The 14,017-nt window shown below is 39.4% G+C and overlaps 1 protein-coding gene across 1 annotated transcript in view; it reads right to left on the bottom strand.

Annotated features, from left to right (window-relative positions):
* Nucleotides 1-14,017, bottom strand: part of Arl8b (ADP ribosylation factor like GTPase 8B) — a 43,250-nt gene that overhangs the window by 3,347 nt on the left and 25,886 nt on the right. Inside the window, exons 2-6 of the mRNA XM_031382826.1 lie at nt 7,314-7,394; nt 6,065-6,138; nt 5,781-5,874; nt 2,762-2,829; nt 2,430-2,500 (exon numbers count right to left, since the gene is read on the bottom strand). Coding sequence (XP_031238686.1) covers nt 2,430-2,500; nt 2,762-2,829; nt 5,781-5,874; nt 6,065-6,138; nt 7,314-7,394 — 388 coding nt within the window. The remainder of the gene's footprint in view (nt 1-2,429; nt 2,501-2,761; nt 2,830-5,780; nt 5,875-6,064; nt 6,139-7,313; nt 7,395-14,017) is intronic.

Below are 14,017 nucleotides of genomic sequence, written 5' to 3'. Positions count from 1 at the left end.
AAAAAAAAAAAAAAAAAAAAAATGGGGTTGCTATTAACAGGGACACCTAGACCAGGCTTCATAACCTTGTCATTGTTGCACTTAGGGCTGAATGATTCCCATTTAATCAGAATGTTTTAGGGTATCCATGGCCTTAACCTCATGTGCCATCATTACACCCAGAACCACTGTGACAACCAAAACACATACACGGCCTAAAAATAGAGATAGAAGAGGACCACTTAGGGAAGAGTGAACTGAAATTAATAGGGAGGGGACAGAAGGGAAGAAAGAATGTGAGTAAAGTGCACTTTTTGTGCATGCAACTGTCATAATGAAACCCATTATTTTGCACTAAAAATTAATTTAAAATAAATATCTCCTGGGGAAGCACATGTATTTGAAAACCACACAAGATAAAGTGGGGCTAACAAGTTAGGACTTTATTCAAGTCAACAGGAAATTATTGGAGAATCTGAAATAGGGAAGCTATATTAGCTTATTTTAGCAAGCCAGCAAATGCAATAGGAACAACTTGGAGGGCTACAGTACTGAGACTGACTCAGCTCAACTGGACAGGATAGGAAGGAACCCAAGCACAGTATACAGAGAACTGAGGAAGGTGCAGACTGGGGGCACTTGAATCTTCTGAACATGTGAGCAAAACATATTTACCCTGGCTGGCTTCAAATCCACAGAAACCTACTTGCCTCTGTCTCCCTAGTGCTGGGATCAAAAACATGTGCCACCATGCCCAGGCACAATGGTTTGCTTCCCAAGTGGTTCACATCTCAAGTTCTAGAGGATCTGACAGGAGGCATTTTAATCCTAAAGATCTGGAGAAGAGAGGTAACTAACAAGGAACCAACATACAGAAAATGCTACTGGGCCTAGAGAGAGCCAGGGAAAGTCCACACACTGAGAGGGCAGCTAAAGCAACACTGAATTACTCTCCTGGGCTCTTTAAAATGTTCTAACTACCTGGAGGCTTGGGAGAATCCACTAGGTGGAGATCCTCCAAGCTTGAAAGATAACTAAATTCAGTCTTACAGATTCCCAGCTAACACACATTACAGAAATTGTAGACCACATATATCAAGTATAGATTAGGGCTGGGAGGTCTACAAAAGTGATTGAGAAAACAATGACTTAACAATTGTTGAAACACATCTTCTACATCTTTTACTACACCAATGTGAAATTAGAAGGGAAAAGTAAGCCTGGAGTAAAATGACTACAATGTCATATTTAAGAAACTTAAAAAGAAAAAAAGAAAAAAAAATTCTATCCTTCACAACTACTGGACAGAGGGTAAGCTCTCAAAGACAGGTAAGTCCTCAAGACTAGACAAACCCACAGAAGGAAGAGAAGACACTCTACAGGGTTATAGGGATAAGCTCTCTCCTCTTGTGGTGCCAGGACACACTCCTCAGATCAGGACACCTCCCCTGCCATGTGAAGGGGACAGGCCAGCACAAAACCATGTGCACTCAAATACTTTTTGGAGCTACTTATTACATTTATATTTCTGGAACAAAGGTATGTTAGAAAGTTGAAAATTAACATCTTGATAATTCAGTAAATAAAATCCATTTAGCTGTCAACTTTATGTCTTGCTCTAGGCACTCTGAGCCCTCTAACACTCAGTTTGAATCTAGCTGAAGAATGGTAACTACCGTAGCCTCAGTAACCCTGAACACATGAACACTGAAATTACAAATTATTACTTCACCTAGTGAGCCATGATCAGCCTCAAACTACTTAACTTTCACCACCACTGCCAAACCCCCTTGTATCCTTAATAAACGAACCCAAGACTGACTTTTCTCTCTACTATCTATCCTCACTCCTCTCTTTGAAACAGGGTTCTGCTACCAAGCTGTCGCTGGCCTAGCACTCACCATGTAGCCCAGGCAGTCCTCAAACTCAGAGCAATCTTCCTGCCTCAGCATCTCAAGAGCTAGGACTACAGATATCCACCATCATGCCTAGCTGACCATTTTGTTGTTGTTGTTCCTTTAGAAAAATTATCTGGCTGATTCTTGACAGTAATAAAAGATTATTTTTCCTCCCAAAGTTTCCTATTTCTAATTTAGTAAATATTTGAAAATATTTAAAGAAGTAGTTGGGTTTAAAGAGAAGTACAAAGCCCTAAAATCTACAGTGAGGAGCAGCCCTCCTTCTACTGACATTCTGTGCTACTTCTGCACTATAGAGACTAAAAGATGTTTAGAAATATCTCTGTCTCTATCCCTTCTAGTTATGAGAACCAAAAGGAAATGTCTCCATACATCGCTATGTCTCCTAAGGTAACAAGCTATCAGTTGAAATATGAGCATACATTTAAAAGACAAAAGAAAATAAATCCCACCATCTAACAATATTCCCATTCCCATACAGCAGAGTCCTTCCCCATAGCACTCATGTCTTCTAAACCCCACCATTCTTACCTATATTATCCTTTTCTTTGCAAGAAATTGAATAGCAGCAAATTTCTCTATCCTGAATAGCAGACAGGTTCCTATAAGAAACACAACTGGTCACTACTGATGGCCACTGTCAGACTTTCCACATTTCACTCAGGTTCCCTCATTTTCACTACTACACAAAAGAATGGTTTCCACTTATAAAACTTTAAAGATTTACTTTTCTGGTTGCCAAGTTTATCAAACTAAGAACATGGTATGATCATTACTGAATAACATTATTATGCTTACAAAACTGAGGACAGTCTATATAATACATAAACAAGCTTCTCAATATTACTCTTCTTAGGACCTACATTTTTTCAATTAGCTGTTTCTCATCCAAGGCATTTGGAAGATCTCTCTTGTTTCCAAGTACTAGTACCTTTAAAAAGAAAAGATTATGGGTAAGTCTCATATAAAAAAAGGTCACAGAAACATATTGTATCGTATCTGAATACACCAAAGCTGCTTTCATGTTAACATATGCCTTAATCTCAAAGTGCACTTGAGAGGTATTAAATAAATAAATACACATTTGGGTGAGTAGTAGCCAATTTCATTTATTAATTATCCTGGTGTTGTATAACTACTACCATAAAGGCATCCGCAACCCAGTCTGTGGCCAACTTTTATTTAAAATCTTCAGTCTGCAGCCGGGCAGTAGTGGCGCACGCCTTTAATCCCAGCACTTGGGAGGCAGAGGCAGGCGGATTTCTGAGTTCGAGGCCAGCCTGGTCTACAGACAGCCAAGGCTGCACAGAGAAACCCTGTCTCAAAAAAAAACAAAAACAAAAAACAAAAACAAAACAAAAAATTCTAAAGTTGTGATGTACATTCTGAGCATTCTGAGATTTCTAAGAAAGTCATAACCTTCCCTGCTGCCAGGTGAGGCAGAGATAGGTAGATCACTGTGATTCTGAGCCAGTCTGCTCTACATATTTAGTTGCAAGGTAGTCAGAGCTAAGTAGAGGTGTTATCTTTAAAATGAGACAATCTTCACAGCTAAGGGCTTATCTGTCAATCAAGTACAAATATGCAGATTCCAGCTTTTCTTTCAACAACGCCATGGGCACATAACCTATAGTCAACTGACACCCTGAATACCAAGCTTGTCAACATTCTAGCAAAAAGGAGGAAAGAAGCCCAAGCGCTCCCACCCCTAAATGAGATGCTAGTGTAGTTATTGGCCTCTAGAGGAAGGAGAGTCAGTTTTCTTTAAATGTGTGTCCTCTGGTAAACTGACCATGCTCTAATGGATGGTCCCACATCCACGAGAATACAGCACCATAAACTGAACTCAGTGGATCATAAAAAAAATCTTTTTTTAAAGGGGTCACAAAACTGAGTGAGGGTGGACTTGGGAGGAGTTAGGGGGAGGAGTGGATGGGAAATGAGAACAGAATACATTGTGTGAGGACCAGGTCTAGTAGCCCCTGACTTTAATTCCAACATTCTAAAAGCAGGGGCAGACAGATTTCTCACTTCGATGCCAGCCTGGTATTCATTCTCCCCCACCCCCGTCTCTTTCTCTCTCTCAAAACTGATAGAAGTATAGGAAATAAAAACAAAACAAAACAAACAAAAAAAAAAATAAACAAAGAGTCGCTCTTACAGAGCACTCCATGAGAGCATAGTTCAGAGCTGTCTTCATCTCTGAAATCAATCCTCCCCTGCATGCTGACCTGACCTACGCACTATCCTATCACAGACTTCATCTCTGAAATCCTTCCTCCCCTGCATGCTGACCTAAACTACACACTATCCTATCACAGAACTCCGAAGAAAGCCTCCTCAAACCATTCCTATCCTCACATTCCCTTCACCACTTCAGCTCACTCTGGATCAGGGATATGCTTAAGTCCATGCACTCACCTAAGTGTGGCCCTGTAGTGACAAAAGCAGTTCAGCATGTCACTCAACCTAGCCATCCCCAAGGCTCTAGGTTCTGGAGACTGCTTCTTTCCACCAAGAGCTTGTGCCTGGAACTCTTCCCTACCAACTGACACATCCTTCACATTCCCTCTCACCCTTCAGATCTCCATCCTTCACTTGCGCCTTCCTCCTTCACCTCCACCTATATAAATCTCTGCAATTCTTAAGCACTTCTGTACCTGTCTTCATACTGATTGCCAGAGCTGCACCATTAATTGCCCATTCAATCTATTTCCCTCTTGGTATGGAGTGTTCAACAACTTTTGTCTATTACCATATCCCCAGAATCGAGCACTGCTCTCACTACATAGTCTGGTGGCTATCTGGTTAAGTCATCTATAAACAGTACAATATCTAGGATCCAGCAGACAATGAGCAAAGGTGATCCTAGTTTTTAAGAACACACTCCAGAACAGTGGTTATATTCTCCCACACACGAGATCTTTAAATCAACACAAAACTTTTCCAGGCTGGCCTGGAACTCACAGCAATCCTGCCAGTCTCCCAAGCACAGGGAGTATAGACAAAGCAGGTTTGTCAGGTGAGACAAACAAGTCTTAACAAAAATACTTCAAATAATCCTTCAATGAGAAAATACCATAAGCAGTAGAGAAAAACCTAAAAGATATGTCCAATTTCACAGTGTTTGGGCCATTACTCTTAACCTGTAAAAATGAACACATATTACTAATTGCAAACATAATTATCTCACAGGCTCCACATCCATGTCCACTGCATACCAAAACCACACAGGAAGTAAGGCCAGAGACTTAGAACTCTAATTCTAGAGCTTAGGAACTGGGGCGGAAGGATGATCAGTTTGAGACCTTCCTGGGCTACAATGAAATCTATCTCATAAAGCAAAAATTAAACTAAGCAAAAACATTTGGGAGAGGGGGAGAGCACTGCAGCTTCACTGAGAATGTAGACTTCCCTTTACTATCATTCCCTGATCAGTATAGGCAGCAACGACAGTTACACAGCACTTCCGTTACATCACATATTATTAGTAATCTAAATGTAATTCAAAGACATGGAAGAATGTATTAGTTTGCATGTAAATAATATGCCATTTTCCACAAAGGACCTGAGAAGCCAGGTATGGTGACAAACTCCTATTATTCCAACACTTGGGAGACTGAGGGGACAGGATCACGTGTTCTAGGCCACCCAGGCTACATCATGAAGCTTAATCTCAAAAAAGGAAAAGAAGAAAAGAGAAGAGAGAGAAAAGAAGAGACATGAGGAGAAAAGAGAGGGTAGCGGGAAGAAAAGATCTGGAGATCTCTGTATTTGTGGGAATTAGGGGTCCTAAGAGCAATCTCTAGGGAGACCAAGATTGACTCAACCCAGTGTTAAATATGTAACTGCAAATTTAAAAACCATATTCTCCGAACTCACTGGAATTCCTTGTAACTGTGGTTTATCTAGAAGATTGTGCAGTTCATTTCGAGAGGCTTCTATCTTCTCTCGATCTGCAGCATCTATCATGTAACTGAAAAGGAAAGCAAAGGGATTTCAACATGCCGTCTCTGTGAATCCCAATGAATACAACTATAGAGTTACATTTTCTTAAGATTTACAATACTGAAACTGCTAGTGAAAAGGCATTACAAAGCGTTTTTTTCTTTGAAGAGTAACTGACAGACCAAAATGAAACAACAACAAATAAGGCAACAACTTACACAATTGCATTGACGCCTCTGCAATACCGCTCCCACATGCTCCGGAACCGGGGCTGTCCTCCTATGTCCCAGATCTTGAATTAAACAAGGCAATTCTTAATAAAGATACTTCAGGCAGTCATTGATGAAGAAGTGGAGAACAATCACAAAGACATGTCAAATGTTACAGAAACACAGCAGCCCTAAAAACTTAAAATGCAAACTGTAAAATCTTACCTTGAAATTCCTAGAGGTGTGGATACTAGCTCTAAAATTCTGCTTGAGCATTGACTTGGTCAAATATGATAATGTGATATTTAACAATTATTAGCCAGCACATTTCAATCATGGATGTACACAACTTTAAGATAACAACTTTAACATCTAGAAGATCATGCAACATCCAGACTTGGAAGTCAAAACAAAAAACAGCAGCCTGGGATCTACTAAAGTTGAAGTGTGTCTTTTTGAATTGTTCTGTAAGTAACAAAGTCAACATTCCTTCCCTTAGGATTTTCCATAAAAATTTCACTGTTCTGCTTGCTCTATTATGCACTGGGGCATAAAACTCCTACATTAGGGAACTCCAACTTAAGCACTAACATTGGCAAAATTAATAAAGAGACAATAAAATGAAGAGTGTCATCAAAAGAGCCATAGAGAACTTAGCAAGCACATCTGTCAACAAAAACTAGGTAAAGTGGTCACTGGTTGAGGAATTACAGAATGAAAACAAGAGCTATAAGAAAAAGTTAAATCCCCTAACAGGAACTAAAAGGAAATTATGCTAAAAATGAGCTTCACTTTTTACACCTACTGTGGTTTCAACTTTAGGCTTAATAATGAAGAAAAGTAAAAACTGGATTATGATATCTGTTACCACAAATATACTGAACTAAAATTATATTACCAACTTTTAATATAAAAGGGAGAAGATGGGACTGTTATTTTCTAGAACTCTCAAGATATCATATGTTACTTCTACTAACCCATATGGTAAGTTGACTTTTATGGGCTTCTACATTTCAACTCTTAAACACTTTAACCTATCAGAAAACATCTGATCTACAGTCTTTCAGAACATGCCATCTACTTCTTGGCAATTATAAACAGCAGGTTAAACCAGAGAAAACAAAAATTTTTCTGATTACAATTTAAACCAATTATAAAAAGGACAATACATAACATACATGCATGCATATATACATACATATACACACATCCACATGAATGCATACACACATCCACTAGATATGAGAAGCTGGCGTACCTTTATTGTGACGTTACCTTTAGTTACTTTCCTCATGTTGAAGCCCACTGTGGGTATCATATCTTCACTGAATTGACCAGACTAAACAAAATAAAATAGTTTAAGTTAGATTAATCAATAATAAGGAACCATAACATTATATAATGTTCTAGTTATCAATACTGCATTTGTACTTATTTTTTAAATGGAAACATCTGATTTTTAAAAGGGTATTTTGGAGCTAGGGAGGTACTTGCTAAATGGGCCTGGAAACCTGAAGTCCAGCCTCAGAACCTGACACATAAAAGTGGAAGGAGAGGAATGACTCCCCAAAGTTGTTCTCTGACCTCACATAGGCACCATGGTAAGCATGCTACTATTACTACTATACACACACACACAGACACACACACACACACATACACACACACTACATAAGCATACTACATATACACACACACACCATGGTAAACATGCTACTACTACTACTACTACTACTACTACTACAACACACACACACACACTCACACTCTCACACACACACACACACACACACACACACACACACAGGTGAGGATACACACAATAGTAATAAATGAATAAAAAAGTGTATGTATTTTGGGGCAGACATAATGGCTCAAACCTGTAATCCCAGAACAAGGAATGCTGAGGCAGAAGAACTGCCACAGGTTTAAGAGATGCCTAGCCTGGGCTACATACCAACACTCTGTCTCAAAAGAAGGACATTTTGGAAATGTACTGTATTTCTTATAGATGTCCCTAGATTTAAAGGGAAACTCTTGCCAGGCATAGTAATATGTACACCTTTTGTGTCACAGACATGTATCTCTGTGAGTTCATGGTCAGCCGAGTCTAAACAGCAGTTTGCAGACCAGACAGGCCTATACATCAATAAAAAGGGAAGGGAAGCTGGAGAAAGACCTCAGCACGTAAGAGCACAGTCTGCTCTTCCAGAGGGTCCAGGTTTGATTCCCAGAACCCACAGCGGCTCACAACCATCTGTAACTTCACTGGGTTCTGGGGATTTTGATGCCCCCTTTGGTGTGTGTGAGCACTATATGCACATGGTAGACATACATACCTGCAGGCAAAACACCCACATACATAAAATAAAAATAAATCTTTTAAAATGCAGAGGAAGAGCTTTCATAGTATGTCATGAAAATTTACAAATTCTCACTTCTACATACATGTTCACAAAGAAATAAGAAGTCAAAAGTAAAACTTTTATCTTCGGTGGCTAGGCAATAAATGTTAAAACTTAATGCTGAAACAAATAGTTCTGAGAAAAAAATATTGATGAGCAGTTTATTTGAGTTTGATTCTAATGGGACTAATAAAATGCACTTTAATTTGGAACTTAATTTTATGAATCAATTTATCCTCTTTTTGGCTTACCTTAATATCTGTGTTAAGACTAAAATTAGATGCTTTACAATAGTGTTTTATTAATATTTTACATTCAAAATGCTCATCCAGGTACAGCTAGATAGCTCAGTGGGTATAGGTGCTTACCAACAGACTTGGTGACTAAATTCAGTTACTAGGCCTACATGGTAGGGAAGAAAGCCAAGTTTTGTGAGTCATCTGAACACACACACAAACACACATACACACACACACGCATGCCACGGTATGCATATATATGCATGCAAACACAACATATAAATAAATGTAATGCTTAAAATAATACTCCGCTCTTTGAAATTTGATTATGCACTTTCAGAAAGTTTCTATTTCCAACTGGACAACCAATAACCGTTATATCACACTGCTTTTAAATCTACCCTCTCCTAACTAATTATAAATAGCATGCTAAACATCATACAGAGAAAACTATACAGCTGGGTCCTCATTTTTTCCCCATTACTGTGTATTTCTGAATAAACAGTAGGTTTGTGTTCTAATATCAAAGATTAAAAATTTAAAATGGTTTCAAATTGTCTTGATGCATCTCCTACATTCCAAATAAACTTTACAAATTAATAACTTTGTTAACACATCAGTCAGAATTATTGCTACCCTTTGTCAGCGCTCAGTATTTAATGGCTACCAAGTCACTTCACAAAGCACCCGATTTACCCACTCGGCTATTATTCTAATCTTTTACAGCTTCCAATACAGTGTCATATTACTCAGGAGTCTCACATTCCATACCATATCTTCTGGCTGTATTGTGAAATACAACTTAATGAACCATAGTTAATGCTAAGTTTATGTGTGTATATCCCAGACACTTTACCAAGTGTAAGCATTTCTCAGTTGAACCGGCTGACTTCTGAACTGGTCAACATGATGTGCTGGTTAAACCAACAGGACTACTCTCATGAAACCACTCAAACCAATAAGATTATTTTTGTGACAGACCTTGGGCACAATCTCTGCAGCTAGTCCCACAACACTCAGAGGAAGCTCCACTCCCAGTTGCTCTAACAAACCCAGGATCAGAGGTGAGGAGGACACAACATCTGTCCCAACACTGGGAGCTACTGGGACCAGGAGGACCCAGGCACGCAGGAACTCAGCCAGCCCAGTAGCTTGGGTTGCTTCCGGTCTTTCTGGTCCAGTGCCCAGAGCAGACGTTGGGCACAACCTCCACAGCCAGTCCCACAACACCCAGAGGAAGCTCCACTCCCAGGCACTCTAGCAAGCCCAGGATCACAGGATCCCAGAATCACAGGATCCCAGAGACAGCTTGACTCTCAGGAGTTCTGACACAACCAGGATCATAGGAAGGACAGGCTCCAGTCAGATTTAGCAAGGGCAGGTAGCACTAGAGATAATCAGATGGCGTGGGGCAAGTGCAAGAAAATAAACACAAACCAAGGTTATTTGGCATCATCAGAACCCAATTCCCCCACCATAGCAAGTCCTGGACACACCATCACACCAGAAAAGCAAGATTCAGATCTAAAATCACTTCTCATGATGATGATACAGGACTTTAAGAAGACATAAATAACTCCCTCAAAGAAAAACAGGAGAACACAGGTAAACAGCTAGAAGCCCTTAAAGAGGAAACACAAAAGAACTACAGGAAAACACAATCAAATGGGTGAAGGAAATGAACAAAACCATCAAGCATCTAAAAATGGAAATAGAAACAATAAAGAAATCAGAAAGAAAGAGCCGAGCAGTGGTGGCGCACGCCTTTAATCCCAGCACTTTGTAGGCAGAGGCAGGTGTATTTCTGAGTTGGAGACCAGCCTAGTCTACAGAATGAGTTCCAGGACAGCCAGGGCTACACAGAGAAACCCTGTCACAGGGGAAAAAAAAAAAAATCAGAAAGAGAGACAACCCTGGAGATGATAGAAAACCTAGGAAAGAGATCAGGAGTCATAGATGCAAGCATCACCAACAGAATACAAGAGATAGAAGAGAGAATCTCAGGGGCAGAAGACGCCATAGAAAACACTGACACAATAGTCAAAGAAAATGCAAAAAGCAAAAAGCTCCTAACCCAAAATATACAGGAAATCCAGGATGCAATGAGAAGATCAAACCTAAGGATAATAGGTATAGAAGAGAGTGAAGACTCCCAATGTAATGGGCCAGTAAATATCTTCAACAAAATTATAGAAGAAAACTTCCCTAACCTATAGAAAGAGATACCCATGATCATACAAGAAGCCTACAGAACTCCAAATAGACTGGACCAGAAAAGAAATTCCTCCTGTCACATAATAATAAAAACACCAAATGTACTAAACAAACAAAGAATTTTAAAAAGCAGTAAGGGAAAAAGGTCAAGTAACATATAAAGGCAGACCTATCAGAATTATAGCAGACTTCTCACCAGAGACTATGAAAGCTAGAAGATCCTGGGCAGATGTCATACAGACCCTAAGAAAACACAAATGCCAGCCCAGGGTACTATATCCAGCAAAACTCTCAATTACCATAGATGGAGAAAACAAGATATTCCATGACAAAACAAAATTTACACAATATCTTTCCACAAATCCTGCCCTACAAAGGATAATAGATGGAAAACATCAACATAAGGAATAAAACTATACCCTAGAAGAAGCAAGAAAGTAATCTTTCAACAAATCCACACAAACCTAATTCCACCTCTTACAACAAAAACAGGAAGTAACAATCACTTTTTCTTAATCTCAATATGAAAATTAATATTACCAACATATCCTGATCGATTGAAATCCAAAAATATGAGGAATTACAAAGTTGTTGACTGTCATCCAATGGTCTCCCTAATCTGGTAATTGGAAAAATAGGTCCAATATTGTACAATCCATATACACTTTCTGCTTGTTTGTATGTGACAGTGTCTTGCTGTGTACCACATAATGGTTTTGAAATCATGCTTCTCCTATCTCAGCCTCTCTATTAGCAGTATTATTTATTTCACATTTTTACACTATATTATGGTTTTCAGAATAGCTTACATACTTCAAAAGTATTTATACAGCCAAAAGAAACGTAGACAATTAACTTGAGAGGTGGCTTGTAAGAGAACAACAATGAGTCAGACTGAATTGAAGAGGGGGATCTCTGGGAGGAGTTGGGGTAGAAAAGGGAAACAAGAATGTGATTTAATTCTATTTACTTAAAATATGTTTTTAAATGTTAACAAATTCAGATAAATTGAAATCATATATGTTTTCTCATCATAATACAATAAAACCTAAATCAATAAAAAAAAAAAGACCATTTTTATTCCTGTGAGGCCCCAACACTAGCTTATTGTGTACGGTGACCTTATGTTACCCACACAAGCATTCTATAATTTTAAGTTCTCAGCAATACTGACTCCAACTTTATAAACTAATTTCCTATGCAGAACTCAGAAAATTTTTTGTTTTGTTTTGTTTGCCTGCCTGTTCAGCAGTGTTTTGTTTTTGTTTGATCCAGGAAGAAAAAATGTTAAGTAACTGAAATCATTACTTTTGAATATATTCAACATTATTCTCAGAATTTTCACCTAAGATATGTTTGCTTGAAACAGTCTCACTAAGTAGCCATAGCTGACCCTGAATTTATGCAAATACTCCTGCCTCTGCCTACCAAAAGCTGGAAATTACAGTCATAAAACACTACATTTAGTCAATATAAATTACATTTAAAAAAAAAATCTAGTGCTAGCTGGGCCATGGTGGCATATGTTTTTAGTCCCAGCACTTGAGAGGTAGAGGCATATGAATCCTTTGAGTTCAAGGCCAGCCTGATCATCTTGCCTCAGGAAGCTGGGGCAGTAGAATCACAAATGTAAGGCCAAAGTCTGAATTACACAGGAAGATCCTGTCTCAAGAAATAAAAGTTGTAAAGAAATTGAAACCTTTGCTGTGTACAGAGGGCAGAAGGCTGTGTTACAGGGCTGCTTATCAGAAATAGTGTGGGACGCTTCAAAAGTCAACAATGGCTCTCCTACATGCTACAATCTGGATGCAGCTTGGGTTCCCAGGATTCGTGTTTAAAGTCTGACCCCACACTGGCATTACAATGCAGGGTCTAGAAGGTATGTTGGTGTATCAGGAACACCGCCTGAGAAAAGACCACAGTCACTCACATGCCAGCCAGAGCTAATTCTCAGAGAGCAGCACTGCAAATGCTAAAGCCTGACCCTGAGCCTTGCAATGTGATCACTTCCTCTTAAAAATGCTCACCCTACTGTGATGCCAACTGCCAGGAGGTTCTCACAGTAGCCAAGATAAAGGAGGTACACGCCTGTGAAGACCTGGACCTGGGGGTCAAACTGACATCTTTTTCTATACAGCTAAAGCTAGAGCCTGAATTAAAGGTGGCTCGGAGAGGGTTCCATTTTTATTTTTTCTACCTTTTTGTTGTTGTTGTTGTTCAATTTAGGAGCATCCTGCTTTCTTCCCAAATCCTTCTCTAATGTAGAACTACTTGGTACAAGCAGCCTGTAATTCCAGCACTCAGGTGACTGAGGCAGGAAGATCATGAGTTCACTACCTAGGCTACATAGAAAAGAAAACCAAAGCCAAACACAAAAGGATATATATATATATATATATATATATATATATATATATATATATATAGGCAGGAATAAAGATAGAGCAGAGACTGAAAGAATGGCCAACCAATGACTGCCCTAAATTGGTAGCCATCCCATGGACAAGAACCAATCTCTGACCCTACTAATATTCCATGGGGCTGGAGAGATGGCTCAGCGGTTAAGAGCACTGACTGCTCTTTCAGTGGTCCTGAGTTCAATTCCCAGCAACCACATGGTGGCTCACAGTGATCTGTAATGGAGCCTGACACCCTCTTCTAGTTAGTGTGTGTCTGAAGACAGCTACAGTGAGTGTACTTATATACATAAAATAAATAAATCTTTTAAAAAATAATATTCCATTATGCTTGCAGACAAGAACCTAGCCTAATTGTCCCCTGAGAGGCTCCACCCAGCAGCCAATGGAAAAAGATGCAGAGTCTCACACACAAACATTAGATGGAGCTCAAAGAGTCTTCAGAGAGTTGGGAGAAAGATTGAGGGAGCAGAAGAGGACAAGATCTTTACAGTAAAACCAACAGAATCCACTAACCTGGACCCTTGACCAGAAATTGAATCACAAATCAAAGAGCGAGCACAAGCTGGACCTAAGCCCCCCTATCCCCCACATATGTAGCATATGAGCAGGTTGGTCTTCATGTGGGTCCTCCAAACACAGGGATTGTCCCAGAGCCTGTTGCCTGCCTGCCTGCCTGCCTACCTG

Source organism: Mastomys coucha, unplaced genomic scaffold, assembly GCF_008632895.1.
Source record: "Mastomys coucha isolate ucsf_1 unplaced genomic scaffold, UCSF_Mcou_1 pScaffold20, whole genome shotgun sequence".
Classification (NCBI taxonomy): domain Eukaryota; kingdom Metazoa; phylum Chordata; class Mammalia; order Rodentia; family Muridae; genus Mastomys; species Mastomys coucha.
Note: the sequence above shows the minus strand (reverse complement) of the source record. Positions and strands in the feature narration are given on the sequence as shown.